This window comes from Schistocerca piceifrons, chromosome 2, assembly GCF_021461385.2.
Source record: "Schistocerca piceifrons isolate TAMUIC-IGC-003096 chromosome 2, iqSchPice1.1, whole genome shotgun sequence".
NCBI lineage: Eukaryota > Metazoa > Arthropoda > Insecta > Orthoptera > Acrididae > Schistocerca > Schistocerca piceifrons.
This window is the reverse complement of record NC_060139.1, coordinates 573,988,937-574,007,510: the sequence shown is the minus strand read 5'-3', so window position 1 is coordinate 574,007,510 and position 18,574 is coordinate 573,988,937. Positions and strand designations below refer to the sequence as shown.

Genomic DNA, 18,574 nt, shown 5'->3' with positions numbered 1-18,574 from the left:
TTTACTTATAAAATACTTTATTAAAATATACATATGTTCACTTTACAAAAGACACACGAAGACTATCTATTGAGCCTCATCATTCACGCGTATATACACAAACACAGCTGTCACCACAATCGATACTTCTCGAACATACTCGATATAACTTATTCTAGAACGATGTTCTGGAACTTTCTCATATCCGATATAAATGTATTACATAATTCCAACAGTATCAGTTGTAAAGGGGGATGAATAATTGTGCTTCACACTGGTTCTGCCTTCTGATTCATTCTAGAAAGCAAATTACTGTTCTGGGCACAAAAGAACAATTCAGGTGATTATCATTCTGAAATCAACTCAAAAACATTTACATTATGGTTTAAAAATAGTATCTCCCTTACTTAAAACCTGCGAACTCAGTGATTGTTAAGATCACTGCGAATTATCACTCAATTGTTGTTGACAAGTCTCCCACAACAAGTACAAAAAAGCTGATATCATGCTGTAGCTTTCAAGTAAGACAATACCGCACACTGTCAGACAAACTTGGGCTGGATTGCTAAATCTTGTAAGTTTCGTGTAAAAGTGTATGAAATTGATTGTACTGCACAGGAACACGTACATAGAGTTTTGCTTTTGGCACACTTCATTTCCAGTACAATCCGATAGAACTCATATGTACACAAGTGAAAGGGTATCCTGCAGAAGGAATCATGACATTTAAAATTGCTGCCATAGTAAGGCTTTTGCACAAAGCACTTTACAGTGTAACTCAGTATGGGCTGAATGTGTTCGGCACACAGAACAGCTACAGGATGAGGACATAGACAGGGAAATTTTAATTGATAATCTGCTTGATCCCATAGTCATCCCTCTAAGACCACATGAGTCAGACACTGACATGAACTGCAATGCTGTTGATGAGAGATGGTCGCAGCGACTGAAAACAACCAAAGGTAAGCCACACATACAAAATTCATGTTGTTCTTTCTTTTTCTATACCTTCTCTTGTGCAATTGCATATTTACCAGTAGTACTGAGATATATTCTGTCTTCTGCGACAATAATAAAAGTCTTAATTATACCAGACGCGTTTTGCTTTATTTTGAAGCATCTGCAATGGACAGAAATTTGGCTTCTACATTGCTACTTGATTACCTGCCGTAGTTTTGTGCATCACAGCAGTTGTAAGATCACATTCAAAGTTTGTCGCGACTGATCTAAATTTTAGCGAATAATTGCTGTTTATATATGACAGACACACTCAAATACTTCACTGGCACTCAATATATTTCAGTCCTTATGGTTTTATAAGTCTACAACTGACTTTGTATACTTTATCAACTTTGTTTTAATCGACGTGCTTTAAAAAAAAGCGAAATGCGTCTTGTATAAATAAAACGTGTATCACAGTCACAAAATACAGAAAATTTTCCAGTACTACATTACAATATTTTTCTTGTATTACAATTATTCCGTTCAGAATATTATATAACATGTAATTTGTGGTAGACTGTGTCCATGTTGGAAGTGGTTAAGCATTGCACATAGCAGCAACTTTTTGGTGTTTTACGAAAATAATTATCTGAAAACTTTAATTTTGTCACTGGACACAAGCATTCGTACTTCCGTGTATGTAGATGCTCAGGACGAAGTGTCGCAAGTTGCTGTCCCAGATGACATTGAACGTTTTATTCTTTTCGATCCACCTATCTCACAGTGGTACTCATGTTGTGGTTGGAGCTCAACTTTTTGATAAATCGCTACAAACTGAATAAAAATTCACCGATTAACTTTCTCCACTGCCCACTACCCTTTTAACACAAGCTTACGAACTGTTTGGGGCCGGCCAGAGTGGCCGAGCGGTTCTAGGCGTTTCAGTCTGGAACCGAGCGACCGCTACGGTCGCAGGTTCGCATCCTGCCTCGGGCATGGATGTGTGTGATGTCCTTAGGTTAGGTTTAAGTAGTTCTAGGGAACTGATGACCTCAGCTGTTAATTCCCATAGCGCTTAGAGCCATTTGAACGAACTGTTTGGCATCTATATCCCTATGTGCATACCGCAGCTGTTGTTTGCAACCGGCAATGCTGCAATCGCCGTCTGTACATGGGACGCCATAGTTCATGGATTCAGCTATAACTAGAAGTACTTACAGTTCACTGCATCGTGATATCCATAACAAATCCGTTCCCAAAAGGTATACTATGAGATAATACATACAAAGAAACACATAATGGATATACTGAAGCTATTTTTCTTTTTCAACAAATTTAACTTTTCACTGTTTCAAAAAGGTTATTTAATAAAAATAACTTCATAAACGTATATTCTTATTTAAACAAAATTTGGGCATTTCCTCTGTCCAGGTATTGTAACACCTAAATCATTTTTTTTTGCTTTCCAGCATGTCAGTTCTCTTGCGGAAGAAACTCAATGGAAAAGAAATATTCAAATCATAGCGGAATATTTTCAGTTGGTCGCAATTTCTTTGCGAACGAAATAATGACTAAGAAGAATCAAAAGCACAAAATAAAGTACTGAAACACGAGTGAGTGTGGTGAAGACGGGTTAACATCCGACGTCAGCAAGTGACGACACCGTTCCACCCACGAATTTCAACATCAAAACGTTCTTCATGAGAAACCTTGAACTCAACGTTCCGTTCCTCTGGCAGTCTGTGTGAATGCCTCCATTTTAAATGCAATGTCGAATGTTAAATGTTCCGTTCCGTTCCGTTCGTCCGTCCTCTCTCTCTCTCTCACTCAGTATTTGCCAGGGCAAAGATAACACTCTTGTGTGCAGCTGAGATAATAAACCACTGTATTTCTTCCAGATTGTGTTTTGTGTTTATCGGAAGGATGGCGGTGACAGTAAATGCTGTACGCCAGCAACTAGCAGCTCTTGCTAATTCTGGAGGTTCGCACAAGGATCAAGCTGACAAGTATGTCATACAGAAACATCTATTAAAATACAGCGTTAGGGATTTTTTCTCGTTTTTGTAATGTGTAATAACGGTAAACTTGTCTAGTGTTCAAACAATAACAATTGTCACCCTAGTTAAGTTTTAATCGTGAAACTAATTCTATTAATATGTTATAGTTGCATTTTTAAGCCTGGACGTGTACAAAGGACTAAGTGTTATTTGGACTCTTACCTCCTACGCCATTGGGAAAGGTTTCCTGCCGGCTTTTCGATTATAGTTTGTATTGGGATGATATGTTGAATTAAGTGAAGAAATGGTGTACTGCTAATGGATTATAGTTAACCAGATCACGAACAGTTAAGCTTGTCATACGCCCACTTTATTTCCCTATAGCAACTGATGAGCCTTTATGACAAAATGAGTAGTTAAATATTTAAATTATTTTAACGTGAATATACTTTCAAAGCTTTTCTCCCAAGTAACTTTATCAACACGTAACACATGAGCGTGGAAATAGTGACCGATTAAAAAATTATTTTTTTGCTTATGATTTTATAATGGGTCGTTTCATTCTCTCCTTGCGGGGTTGGCTGATTTATTTTCCGATGAAATGTATCTGTATTGGTTAGAATTAAAGCATTAGGTCTGTAAATAAACAGAGGGTGTGGTTAGTGCATCATAACATAATATACAGAATAGAATATCATCGAGAATATTAGTTGTCATATGAGAACACAACTTGGCATTCCTATTCTTTACTAAATAATTAATGTATCATATTGTAAAGCAAAGGTGTAGGCCTAATGTGGCTCTCTTTTCCACAACACCTACGTTCAGTTTTTCCCTCTATATAGCTGTTAGCAATTTATGTGTAGATGATGTTTTTATAAGGTGAAATATTTTGTTTTGTTGTTGATTGCCCTTAAGTGAAAACAAAGTGTGATGAGATAATGTGTGGTAAAGCAACTATGCTATTAGCCAGCATAAATTCGCCTTTTCTGTGTAATTAACTTTGGTCATGTTTCCATCATGGCATATAATTATGCAATAAAGTGATTAACTGAAAATAGTAACTGCTACTAGAAGATTTTTCATCCTATTCTTAAAAAAGAATAATTGTATATAAACATTGTGCAGAAAACATTTGGATGCAATGTCAGGTTAATACCTAGTGCGGTTTTTTCTTTTTTTTTCAGTTAGAAGGGAAAAACAGTTACATACATTTTCCTATTTGTGAATAACTTTGTAATTACATAGTTAGTGAGAACATTTATGTATTGTATGGCATCGTTAATAGCAATAATAGCTATACATACAGAGATTACTAAACTTATACATTTAAACACTTAGAACAGTTCTCCAGCATAATACAGTACAAATGGCAAGTTATAGGCAAGGATGTAGTTTCACGCCACTCATTATTTTCAAAAATTCTTTGGAAGGAACCTTGTTGGCATGTGCACGACATGTTGACACAAGATGAACAACTGTTTCATTCAGCATCACAATCACTATATGATTTCCCCCACTTGGGGAGATAGTCCGCATCTCTCTCCTGTCCTGTTTGTATGCAATTCATAGTAGTCCAAATTTGATGAGTCTGGTCTTGGTTAGGGGGTTTCTCCTGACTGCAGAACAGTTTCATGTATAGTGGAAGAGTTTTTCTGCCAGCAACATTTATATTCATAGATGGCATTGACTTCATCTTCGGCAAGAATCATTGCTGTTGTTAGAGTGGAATGTAATGATCTCGATCTGTTTTGCTTTGTAGAAAAGAATCATTAAATATTGGAAAGTCAGGCTTATTAACTATCTTCAATCAAATAGGAATGCACACTTCCATCTGATGTCAGGAGGTAGAATGTGACATGAAATAGGTAACCAGTATGTGTGAGTAGATCCACTAATGATATGCATGGATTTGTTAAGTAGTAGATTTATCTTTTTCACATATGGACTATAAAGCTGAAGAGATAATCAGTACTCTGTTGAATACAGCAGTCCAGTTATTGATACTCAAGGGGAATCTGCTTATAGTTCCTAACCAGTACCACAGACCTTATAGATACTGTTACTTCCGCTTTTGAACGTAGCAGATGTTTGCATCAGATGTGCTGTTGAAGGTGATCCTAAGGTATTTTGGGTGCATGTTGTAATGAAGTTTTTCTCCTCGAAATAAACATCAAGGCTTGTGTGTGCCAATCTGTTGGACAGATGAAAATCTGCAACTTCTGTTTTATTGTAGTAACGTTGTAACAACCCTTTATGGAAGTATTGGCTTAAAATGTGTAGATCAGAAGTTAGGGCTGTGTTAGTTGTTTTGCAGGTGTTGTGTTGGCTAGCTATTGCACAATAATCTGCATAGCCAGTTTACACAGCTAAACAGTGATTGCACATGAACTAGTGCATAACATGGGGACTTAAATGAGTTTGTCCTTTTGCTGATGTCCGAAGAAGTTTGTTTTCCACTGATGAAAGTAACAAACAATGCCACTTGGTTGCACAGCCCACACAATATGGCGAGATAATTGGTATAGAAGGTAAAAAGTAATTGCTAAAGACAAGAGTGACTATTGCAAGATATGAATTAGGTTAAAATTCCATTGGATGAGCTGGGTGGTGATTTAATGTGATGGCATTTTCATGTCGGCAACATTACTCCTTAGATTTGATAGTTGAGACACTATATACAATCTATTTGTGGTTTTAGCAACATATTCATGAAGAAAATCTGTGCAAGAATAGAAAAGTTGCTAAAATACGAAGGCATCAGAGAACTGTGTGTTCAGCAAAGGAAAATTACTAAGAACACAAAGCTTTGTGATAAAGTGCCAAAATCCCATGTCCAGTGAGTTTCACTCCACTCATAATTTTCAGAAAATCTTCGGAAGGTGCCTTGCAGACACGTGTGCGATGTGTTGATACAAAATGAGTTACAGCATTGCAATCACTATATGATTTCCCCCACTTGTGGAGTGTGTCTGCACATTTTCCATATCCTGTTTGTATCCAATTTAGAATAGTCCAAATTGCATCAGACTGGTCATACGTAGGGGGTTTCTCCTGGCTGTAGAGCAGTTTAACGTATCAGGGAGGTAACAAAGCACACATTGCTATAGTGAAAGTTTTTTCCTATTAATATTTTCACACAGCAAGTTGTGTAGGTTTGAAGTATTTTTTGCACCTCGGTCGGAATTACTGGTTCCACGTGTTTCGCCCAGTTACATGATGTTATGTGTGTTGTCATATGGACTTAAAGAAGATAAAATAAAACACTATAGTTGAATCGGCAAAAATTGATCCTTCACAGTTGCAACAGGCTGGGTGTGCAGCTTCATGGGACTGTATCAACCAGTAACATTACATGACTCTGTAAACATCTCTATGGCTGTGCCTCAACGTTATCAGAGCTCTGTAGGCGGCTACTGACAATGCTTCACAGTTGGAAGCTGGCAACAGCCCTCTAGACCCTCCAGACAATAGCAATGTGTTGGTTCTATATTGTGTAGACTGTGGGATGTGATGTTCTATACTGTAGTCTGAGTAACAAGTTAAGCTGAAAAATGATGGGTTGTGAATTTGCAATATTGTGGGAATACCTGTAATTCTTGTTATAACGTATTATATGCTGGATTTTCATGAGTGGTTTGTCTGACATTTTGATGACATCATAGATTGGACTGCTGGTATTGGTATATTTCATATTGCGTCATATGCAATGTTTTTGTTTCTATCAGTTACAGATTATGATTAAAGGGAAATTAAATAAATTGTAATTATCTATTTACTTATTATAAATTTTATATAGAATTTTAGAACAGTGTTTTAAATTTTTCAGGTATCGTGCCATTCTCGAGGCGGTGCTCACCCTACAGGGAAGTGATCTTATTGAAGCTCTGAAGGTCTTCATTGAAGCAAGTGAGTTTGTTTGTGAAGCCACTGGCCACTACGTTGCTTTGCACTAAAAGTTTCAAAAGCTGTTATGTTACTTCTGTTTTAGCAAAAACTTTCTTATTGTGTGTTATGCTTATCTCCACATTAACCCCCCCCCCCCCCCCTCTCCCCTCCCCCAAGGGGTTTAGAGCTCGTTTGTGTGTGCATGGTGATTGTGGGCTCCCAAGCCACTGAAGTACATCTTATTTTCTGAGCTGCAGTTTTATTTTGTCTGTATTCTTATTCAGACTTATTCTGTAGAACAGATTCCCAGCTGACAACGTACCTCATTCATAGGACGTCAGTTCTGGTTTCTCCCACTTTGTTCCCTTCTGTTACACTACAAATTTCGGTTAATTTGTCTTCCATCCCCATACCTTTGTTTAACTTCCCCCTTTCTCAAAATTTTTTAGATTGTGTGGACTGTGTGGGGGTCGGCTGATAGAGGTGGATACCTCTATTAGGCAATCGTAAAATGCGTTTTAGACAGGTACGTGCCGAGTAAAACTTTGAGGGACGGGAAAAACCCACCGTGGTACAACAACAAAGTTAGGAAACTACTGCGAAAGCAAAGAGAGTTCCACTCCAAGTTTAAACGCAGCCAAAACCTCTCAGACAAACAGAAGCTAAACGATTTCAAAGTTAGCGTAAGGAGGGCTATGCGTGAAGCGTTCATTGAATTCGAAAGTAAAATTCTATGTACCGACTTGACAGAAAATCCTAGGAAGTTCTGGTCTTACGTTAAATCAGTAAGTGGCTCGAAACAGCATATCCAGACACTACGGGATGATGATGGCATTGAAACAGAGGATGACTCGCGTAAAGCTGAAATACTAAACACCTTTTTCCAAAGCTGTTTCACAGAGGAAGACCGCACTGCAGTTCCTTCTCTAAATCCTCGCACAAACGAAAAAATGGCTGACATCGAAATAAGTGTCCAAGGAATAGAAAAGCAACTGGAATCACTCAATAGAGGAAAGTCCACTGGACCTGATGGGATACCAATTCGATTCTACACAGAGTACGCGAAAGAACTTGCCCCCCTTCTAACAGCCGTGTACCGCAAGTCTCTAGAGGAACGGAGGGTTCCAAACGATTGGAAAAGAGCGCAAATAGTCCCAGTCTTCAAGAAGGGTCGTCGAGCAGATGCGCAAAACTATAGACCTATATCTCTTACGTCGATCTCTTGTAGAATTTTAGAACATGTTTTTTGCTCGCGTATCATGTCATTTCTGGAAACCCAGAATCTACTATGTAGGAATCAACATGGATTCCGGAAACAGCGATCGTGTGAGACCCAACTCGCCTTATTTGTTCATGAGACCCAGAAAATATTAGATACAGGCTCCCAGGTAGATGCTATTTTTCTTGACTTCCGGAAGGCGTTCGATACAGTTCCGCACTGTCGCCTGATAAACAAAGTAAGAGCCTATGGAATATCAGACCAGCTGTGTGGCTGGATTGAAGAGTTTTTAGCAAACAGAACACAGCATGTTGTTATCAATGGAGAGACGTCTACAGACGTTAAAGTAACCTCTGGCGTGCCACAGGGGAGTGTTATGGGACCATTGCTTTTCACAATATATGTAAATGACTTAGTAGATAGTGTCGGAAGTTCCATGCGGCTTTTCGCGGATGATGCTGTAGTATACAGAGAAGTTGCAGCATTAGAAAATTGCAGCGAAATGCAGGAAGATCTGCAGCGGATAGGCACTTGGTGCAGGGAGTGGCAACTGACCCTTAACATAGACAAATGTAATGTATTGCGAATACATAGAAAGAAGGATCCTTTATTGTATGATTATATGATAGCGGAACAAACACTGGTAGCAGTTACTTCTGTAAAATATCTGGGAGTATGCGTGCGGAACGATTTGAAGTGGAATGATCATATAAAATTAATTGTTGGTAAGGCGGGTACCAGGTTGAGATTCATTGGGAGAGTGCTTAGAAAATGTAGTCCATCAACAAAGGAGGTGGCTTACAAAACACTTGTTCGACCTATACTTGAGTATTGCTCATCAGTGTGGGATCCGTACCAGATCGGTCTGACGGAGGAGATAGAGAAGATCCAAAGAAGAGCGGCGCGTTTCGTCACAGGGTTATTTGGTAACCGTGATAGCGTTACGGAGATGTTTAATAAACTCAAGTGGCAGACTCTGCAAGAGAGGCGCTCTGCATCGCGGTGTAGCTTGCTCGCCAGGTTTCGAAAGGGTGCGTTTCTGGATGAGGTATCGAATATATTGCTTCCCCCTACTTATACCTCCCGAGGAGATCACGAATGTAAAATTAGAGAGATTAGAGCACGCACGGAGGCTTTCAGACAGTCGTTTTTCCCGCGAACCATACGCGACTGGAACAGGAAAGGGAGGTAATGACAGTGGCACGTAAAGTGCCCTCCGCCACACACCGTTGGGTGGCTTGCGGAGTATCAATGCAGATGTAGATGTAGGTAGCCTTCTGACCAAACAGGGATCGATTGTTGGTACCTGGGTTGTCACCTCCCTATGCCAAGGAGTAAGTGCCTGCCCATTTATGGGTACAGGCTTTATATACACTGACCATCATGCCAGGTGGCCTTTAAACTATCTGGCGGCACTCGAGGGTGGTGAACCCTCATTCAGATTAGGTGACGTCTTGGAGATATTGAGGTCATGAAATGATCAAAGTTATCGGCTGGTGGCCACTAAATGCCATCAGTCTCATCAGACTGCAATTGAGTGGTGAACATCACAACCCTAGAAACTTTCTCTTCTTGGCTACACCATTGTAGAAAACAAGCACAGTGACTCGTGAACAGTTATTCCCGTCAGTACCTAGTTTGCACCCAAACAAATGGAGGGCCCTTTCTACTAAACCAATGTTTTTGTGGAGAATATTGAAAATGTGTTTGACAATTTCTCTTCCCTTAGCAAAATGGTAAGTAATTCCATTTTATTTAGCATAGCAAATCCTACCCAGTCCTGAGTGCTACTCTCCCATAAACAGTTTGGTGAGACACCTGTTACCATCATAGCCTACAAGAACCTCTGCATGGTATAGGGATTAAATTTTCACTTGTATATAAAGCTGCAGACAAATAAAAAATTTTGCAAGCCCTTTCAGAGGTGAGAGATCTATTTCATACATCATGTACATCAAGGACCACCAAATGAGGTAGACATCAGCACATTCATCCTCACTTTTGAGGAGGTTTTGCTTCCAGAAAAGGTCAAAATTGTGTTGCCACTGCAGTTTGAAGCTATATTTCCCGCCGTTGATGGGATGTTTTAAATGCCGGCACGTTGAGTGTATGTCTTCCCAGTGTACATAAAACCTGATTTTGTGGAGACTGCGGCCAGACACATTAAAACAACTCACCACGTGTGCTCCCACCTGTCTGTGTCAGTTGTTGGAACAACTGCCCTCCCCAACTCCCAAAGTGTACTAATCTACTCAACGAATGCAAAAGTCCAAGAATTGAAGGTCACAGATAATCTCTCATAATTTGGAGCTTAGAAATAATGATTGTTGTTTTCAGTCTGTGATATCGACCATTACTGTTGCTGTTGCCAGGTAATCAGCAGTGCCTGGTGTACTTCCTTCCTTGACATTGACATCTGGTAGTCACTCAAATAAATTTGACCATGGGGACAATAGGCCTTCCCATTGTAGCTGAAGGAGCCAGAGAGTGTGAATATCAGGGGTGCCCACTCTTTCTTCCGCCCCTACACAGACAACTGGTAAGACTTCATAAGAATCTCGACAACCATAAGTTGTAAAAGAGAAGAAGGAAAGACCTCGGGAGAAGATTACTCTGGTGATCCCGCAGGCACCAAATCCCCCACCACACCACTGGACTCCCAACCAATGTTCATTGGCATTCTTCCATTCCTCCTAGTTACAGTGACCCTGGGACATAACCTGCCTTCCTAGCTGCTTCGTGGCTAACAAGGACACCCTCAGCATGATGATCCAGTGGAACTGCACTGGATATAACTGTCCTTTGCTGGAACTACAGCAACTGAGATCCTCCTTCACTGTAGTCTTTCTTGCTCTACAAGAAATGCACTCCACAGATGGCCAGTCCTTAACTGTTCAGGGTTACAGTGCACTCTGTTCAAACCATGGTGACCGCGAAAGAGCATCCGAAAACTTTGTACATTGATTTGCTCTGATATAACATTTATTTGGGCACTTACTTACCTTGAGATGATCACCTCAATCTAACCACCACCACCATCATCACCACCACCACCCACCTCTCCCACCCCTTTTCTCCTAGCTTGGGATTTCAGTGCGTACCATCTCCTGTGAGGAAGTACTGCATCGTCTAATAAGGGCTGCCTGATTGACCAGCTTCTTTCTTAGGTTGTTCTGTCTCTCCTCACTGACAGTACTCTTGTCCACTTCAGGCCATGGCACTTTTTCAGCTATTAATCTGTCAGGCTACATCTATGAGGCTGTGTAGATGTCTGATGTGATAACCCATGCTGCTGGATCTGATATTTCCTTCTCTACAGATGGTTGGTGCCACGGTAAACCTAAGTCATTGCAACAGCTATTTGTGTGTGTCTAAGGGCCCTGCAAAATCTCAAGTGACATTCTTCACAGTCCACATTCCTCACTTCTAAGTGGTTTCATGCTAAGCCTCACTACCTAATTAAACACAGTAAAAAGGAATGCTGGGAGCACTGTGTCTCCTTCTCGGGAATGTATGCTTCTTCATACTAGGTGTGGATCAAGCCCAGTTGTCGTGGGGTCCTCTAGAGATCAATAACTGTTCAGGTGCTCTTCCTTCTGGATGGTGTGTGTTGTTTCTGATGCATTTATTCTTGCAGAACACTTTGTGATAGCATCAGCAACCTCCATTCCACCTAGCAGTATAATAGAAAACTGTTTCAGCAATAACTGCCATCCCTACCCGAACCCTGATAAGATTCCTGATCAGATGATCCAACATCTGAATGTTACTGAAAGGCTCCATCTACTTGGTCATCAAACTGTATTTGGCTAGGTGTTTGCCTTTGCAATAGTGAGGTAGTACCATCATCCAAATCCTTAAGCCAGACAACAACCCATCATCCATCAACAGCTACTGATTAATTATGCTCTGCAAACTGCTTAAAAGCATAACAACTTGACCATCACCACTGTTAGTGGGCTAGAGATCTCCTTTGGATGAATGATCACCCCACTGCTGTATGTCAATGTCTTTTGCATTTGTCATAGTTCCCAGTCTGTAGTCTTGGTCAAACACCAGCTCCAAGGTGCCATCCGAGGAGCCTTCGCTTGCAACTTTTCCCATTGCTTCAAGTTCCCTCCTGCAAAAATGCGAGTCGTAGAAAATTGTTATACCATGGCCCATCCTGACCCAGAACTCTGCTTCAGTTCCCTGTGCTTGGACATTGCAGAACAGTCCCAATTTTTGAGATTCCTCTTTGACAAAAAGATGACATGATTGCTCCATATTCGTCAACTAAAGACTAGCTGCGTGCAGAAACTCAATGCTCTCCGCTCTGTTGCGATGCAGATTGTGCTAATCGTGTCCATATTTACTGGTCCCTGGTTTTGTCATGATTGGCCTATGGTTGCCAAGTCCACAGCTCATGGTCTCGCGGTCATGTTCTCGCTTCCTGAGCATCTCGTCCTTGTTTAGATTCCCGGTGGGGTCAGTGATGTTCACCTGCCTTCAGATGACTGGGTGTTTGTGCTGTCCTCATCATTTCATCTTCATTCATGAATGTGGTGAGATTAGACTGAGCAAAGGTTGGGAATTTGTACAGGCACTGATAACCATGCAAGTTGAGTGCCCCACAAACCAAACATCATTATCATCTATGATTGCCAAGTTCATGGTTCAGCGGTACCTTAAGCTTTGAAATTTTTTGACACAATCAATCATTCTAGAAAAAGACTGGCAATTGGTACCTTCTGGAGTAGTCCTATAAATGTTCTCTTTGCTGAAGCAGGAACTCCCCTCTTCACTTCCAGCAGTACTAATTCTTGTACTCATTTAAGCAATCACTTGTGCAGCCATCCAGCAATTTCCTTTTCTTCCAACCACAATAAAATCTTTTTTGGTTTACAGGCTGCATAATTTTGAATAAAACACTGAAACTTTGGACAGCTGTCTCCACCATTGTCATCAGGAGTTAAAATCAGCAATTGTTGGGCTGGCATGATGTGCTGCTTGTATAGATGTAATGGTAGCATCCAAAACCTTCCAGAGAGAGTGGTAGTGATGCACACACAGAAGGAAGATTGGGCAGCTCCTGGTGGCTCTATCCTGCCACGGAACCAGGTGACGTCACATGACGTGAGAGACCAGTGCAACATTTGCAACTGCCACTCCCGCGTCCTTTCAATAGTCAACCCTGTGTCTGTGCTTTCGCTCAATGTCCAAAGCTGTCTTCAATGCCCTACTAAGTGTGTACGCTTGGTTTCTGTTAAAACTATTGCTGTTGATTCTAATTTTTGCCACTTTGATAACAGAATCTTAGTTAGATGGTGTCTGAGCCAAAACTCTAGTCTGTACAAATTGTACTTATTCCTGTTTCCTAGGCAGTGTTAAGCTATAGCCAACTTCTCAAGTTCCCTTGGTTTGATATGTTGTGAATGCTTTGCACAGTGCTCGGGAGCAGTGCAAATAGTTTGACCTATGTAAATGCTATTACATCCACAAGGGACACCATACACTCCAGGAACTCGAAGATCTACGTTGTCTGTAACGGACTGCAACATACCTCTTATCTTGGAGATGGGTCAGAACACTGGTTACAGTCAGTGTCCCTTCAGCATGTGTCTTATCTTGCTAATAGTAGCTCCACATCATGGAAGGAACACAGCTGGCTTGGCCTCTTCACCCATTCACAAGGCGTCTTTTCGTCGGTGGCACGTGAAAAGTTTAGCAGTTCCTCTCTTGCTGTAAACATTTTCTTGAAACACACAGTTCAAATGGTGAAACTGACTCTAGATGGTTGTCACCAGAAATAAACTTTTCCCTCTGTATGTACTTGTTCAGTCCTGCTTTCTTGTGTACAGGGTACCGAAAACCATAGGCACAGCCAGAGGATCCCCACTGCCTCCAGCAGTTAGGAACTTTTTCATGGAGCACTTGGAGGAGCAAGCTCTGAACTCCATGAGGTTGTATTCATCTTGCTTCCTAGATACATTGACACCTTCGTGATAAGGCCTTGAGGTGGAAATGCACTGCAGCAGTTCGTTGACCACATGAATGGTGTCTATCCCAACATTAAATTTATTGTTGAATTGGAGAGGGATGGCAAGCGTCCGTTGTTGAATGTTTGGGTTGAATGAAAGACAGGATTCTGGCTTGATTGTACAGTGTACAAGAAACCTAAGCACACTGACAGGTACTCAAGCGCCAGCAGTTTTCACCACCTTCTACACAAGGAAGTGGTCCTGAATATTTTTGTACAAGCGGTACAGATTATTTCTGACAATGATCACCTAGAGTCTGAATTTCAGCATTTGAAGCTTCAGAGAAAATGGTTACAGCAAGGGAGAAATTGAGTGCCACCTATGAGACGCCTCACAGAAGAGACCAAACCAGCAGCATTGCTTCCATACTATGGCGCAACTACTAGCAAGATAGGCTCCGTGCTAAAAAGGCGTGGTCTGAGACCAGTGTTCCACTCTGCCTCAAAGGTGATGCACTGTTAAAGGCAACATAGATCTTAAGAGTTCTTGGTTTGTGTGGTGACCCCTGTGAATGTGGTAGCATTTATATAGATCAAACTATTCACACTGTTACCAAGCATTGTTCAGAGCATTCACAACATATCAAACAAAGCTGGTTGAACATCACTTGGAAAACGGGCATAAAATATGGCTGGAAAAGGCGGAAGTTTTGGCCCAAACACAATCGTACTGGGACTCTGTTACCAAAGAACTAGCCAAATTTAGAATCAACAGCATCAGTTCTAACAGAGACAAGGGGTACATCCTTTGCCCCTCCACAACCAGTTCCGGGAATGTATGTAAGGAAATGCAAGCATTGTGGATAGTCGTTAGTGTGTTTAATGAAATGTGTGAGATTACATAAGGATTATTTAAAGTAAATTATTTGGCACAGTATGCCTCATCTGATCTTAATTTAAAGAAATTATAAATGGGATACTGGAATGTCCTGGGTGGGGTATAAACAACAGAAGGAGTAATACAAACAATTTATCATGTAGTTTAGGTGTTGAATTTTAGATAAATTTTACAGCTCAAAAGTGGTGGCTGAAATTTGAATTGCTCATCATGTTACGCAGGTTATATTTGGGAGTGTAACTGAGGCACTTATACTTCATTATTGGCATTCAGCACGCACCACCTAAAATAGACAGGGAAATCTGGCCTGTGTCATAAGATATACTAAGACACACATTGTCCGCATGCTCATATGTTTGGATATGTATAGGGTATACAGGGAACTAGTGACCCAACCCAGCACTAGAAACTGTGACAGTCCGTGTCTACCTGCCCGTTAGGGGTATCATTGTGTAATATATATCTTTTTCGAGACGTGCACACTGTATAACGTATTGGTAGGTCTAGTAGAAATCTGTCTCCACTATTCCGTTCCTCCGATTTGGGGACTCAGTTGCCCACAATACCCTGTGGGGCAAAAACATTTCCAGTAGAAGCTAATAGTAGGAACTCTCCTGTTTGAACCAGGTCTCCGACACCTGTGATGCCTTGAGGACAGGCATAGGGAATTAGTGGCAATCTTCAGAGCAGATCAGACTAGAACTTGAGGGTTCCTGAGTGTATAACGTCTGAGCACCACAATATATTATTTACTTAATAAACCATTTCCTTCACACAGGAACACTTCAGTACAGATGTGGAAAATTTTACCAAGAGGTACCTAATCAGTTAGCCTTAGCCCCTTTAGCAAATATTAGTAAAACTTTAGTTTCTCCATAGACACCCACTGTAGGAGACATGATTATTCCAATTGTAATCTTTACTTAAACATGTGGCATTGCCTCTTCTTAAAAAAAATCATTGGTACAATTAAAATTCACAAGAGGTACATTAGACACAGATAAGATTTACATTTATTCTCAGGTCGAAACCATTCTAGTGCAATACTATTAAACTCTGGATTGCTCCACAGAACGACTAACTTAGACCTTGGGTATACTCCCTTCTTAAGGAAATAAGTAGTACAAGCAAAATACACAAGAGGTTCAAAAGATGTAAATGAAGTTTGCCCTTGATCAACAGGCCTTAGCCCTTTAACAATATTATTTAATCCTTAATTACTCCATAGAATCCCAGAGGTTCCAGTTCCACTTTGACTTAGACCTCGAGCACTGTCTCTTCTTTGTTGTTGTTGTGGTCCTCAGTCCTGAGACTGGTTTGATGCAGCTCGCCATGCTACTCTATCCTGTGCAAGCTTCATCATCTCCCAGTACTTACTGCAACCTACATCGTCCCGAATCTACTTAGTGTATTCATCTCTTGGTCTCCCTCTACGATTTTTACCCTCCACACTGCCCTCCAATGCTAAATTTGTGATCCCTTGATGCCTCAGAACATGTCTTACCAACCGGTCCCTTCTTCTTGTCAAGTTGTGCCACAAACTCCTCTTCTCCCCAATTCTGTTCAGTACCTCCTCATTACTTATGTGATCTACCCATCTAATCTTCAGCATTCTTCTGTAGCACCACATTTCGAAAGCTTCTAGTCTCTTCTTGTCCAAACTATTTATCGTCCATGTTTCACTTCCATACATGGCTACACTCCATACAAATACTTTCAGAAATGACTTCCTGACACTTAAATCTATACGCTTTCCTTGCCATTGCCAGTCTACATTTTATATCCTCTCTACTTCGACCATCATCAGTTATTTTGCTCCCCAAATAGCAAAACTCCTTTACTACTTTAAGTGTCTCATTTCCCAATCTAATTCCCTCAGCATCACCCGACTTAATTCGACTACATTCCATTATCCTCGTTTTGCTTTTGTTGATGTTCATCTTGTATCCTCCTTTCAAGACACTATCCATTCCGTTCAACTGCTCTTCCAAGTCCTTTGCTGTCTCTGACAGAATTACAGTGTCATCGACGAATCTCAGTTTTTATTTCTTCTCCATGGATTTTAACTTCAACTCTGAATTTTTCTTTTGTTTCCTTTACTGCTTGCCCAATATACAGATTGAATAGCATCGGGGAGAGGCTACAACCCTGTCTCACTCCCTTCCCAACCGCTGCTCCCCTTTCATGTCCCTCGACTCTTACAACTGCCATCTGGTTTCTGTACAAATTGTAAATAGCCTTTCTCTCCTTGTAATTTATCCCTGCCACCTCTAGAATTTGAAAGAGAATATTCCAGTCAACATTGTCAAAAGGTTTCTCTAAGTCTACAAATGCTAGAAACATAGGTTTGCCTTTCCTTAATCTTCCTTCTAAGATAAGTCGTAAGGTCAGTATTGCCTCACGTGTTTCAACATTTCTACGGAATCCACACTGATCTTCCCCGAGGTTGGCTTCTACCAGTTTTTCCATTCGTCTGTAAAGAATTCGTGTTAGTATTTTGCAGCTGTGACTTATTAAACTGATTGTTCGGTAATTTTCACATCTGTCAGCACCTGCTTTCTTTGGGATTGGAATTATTATATTCTTCTTGAAGTCTGAGGGTATTTCGCCTGTCTCATACATCTTGCTCACCAGATGGTACAGTTTTGTCAGGACTGGCTCTCCCAAGGCCGTCAGTAGTTCTAATGGAATGTTGTCTACTCCCGGGGCCTTGTTTCGACTCAGGTCTTTCAGTGCTGTGTCAAACTCTTCATGCAGTATCGTATCTCCCATTTCATCTACATCCATTTCCATAATATTGTCCTGGAGTACATCACCCTTGTGTTGTCCCTGTATATACTCCTTCCACCTTTCTGCTTTCCCTTCTTTGCTTAGAACTGGGTTTCCATCTGAGCTCTTGATACTCATACAAGTGGCTCTCTTTTCTCCAAAGGTTTCTTTAATTTTCCTGTAGGAAGTATCTATCATACCCCTAGTCAGATAAGCCTCTATATCCTTACATTTGTCCTCTAGCCATCCCTGCTTAGCCATTTTGCACTTCCTGTCGATATCATTTTTGAGACGTTTGTATTCCTTTTTGCCTGCTTCATTAACTGCATTTTTATATTTTTTCCATTCATCAATTAAACTCAATATGTCTTCTGTTACCCAAGGATTTCTACTAGCCCTCGTCTTTTTACCTACTTGATCCTCTGCTGCCTTCACTACTTCATCCCTCAGAGCTACCCATTCTTCTTCTACTGTATTTCTTTCCTCCATTCCTGTCATTTGTTCCCTTATGCTCTCCCTGAAACTCTGTACAACCTCTGGTTTAGTCAGTTATACAGGTCCCATCTCCTTAAATTCCCACCTTTTTGCAGTTTCTTCAGTTTTAATCTACAGTTCATACCCAATACATTGTGGTTAGAGTCCACATCTGCCCCTGGAAATGTCTTAAAATTTAAAACCTGGTTCCTAAATCTCTGTCTTACCATTATATAATCTCTCTGATACCTTCTAGTATCTCCAGGGTTCTTCCATGTATACAACCTCCTTTCATGATTTCTTGAACCAAGTGTTAGCTATGATTAAGTTATGCTCTGCGCAAAATTCTACCACACGGCTTCCTCTTTCGTTTCTCTCCCCCAATCCATATTCACCCACTATGTTTCCTTCTCTCCCTTTTCCTACTCTCGAATTCCAGTCACCCATGA

At 40.7% G+C, this 18,574-nt stretch overlaps 1 protein-coding gene across 2 annotated transcripts in view; it reads left to right on the top strand.

The window, feature by feature from the left end:
* Positions 1–2,737: 2,737 nt before the first annotated feature.
* Positions 2,738–18,574, top strand: part of LOC124777653 (COP9 signalosome complex subunit 4) — a 75,759-nt gene continuing 59,922 nt past the window's right edge. The window contains exons 1-2 of one of the 2 annotated variants that reach the window (XM_047253133.1): positions 2,738–2,927; positions 6,748–6,827. In XM_047253133.1, coding sequence (XP_047109089.1) covers positions 2,845–2,927; positions 6,748–6,827 — 163 coding nt within the window. In that variant the 5' untranslated portion in view covers positions 2,738–2,844. The remainder of the gene's footprint in view (positions 2,928–6,747; positions 6,828–18,574) is intronic. The other variant, XM_047253134.1, reaches the window with a different exon arrangement.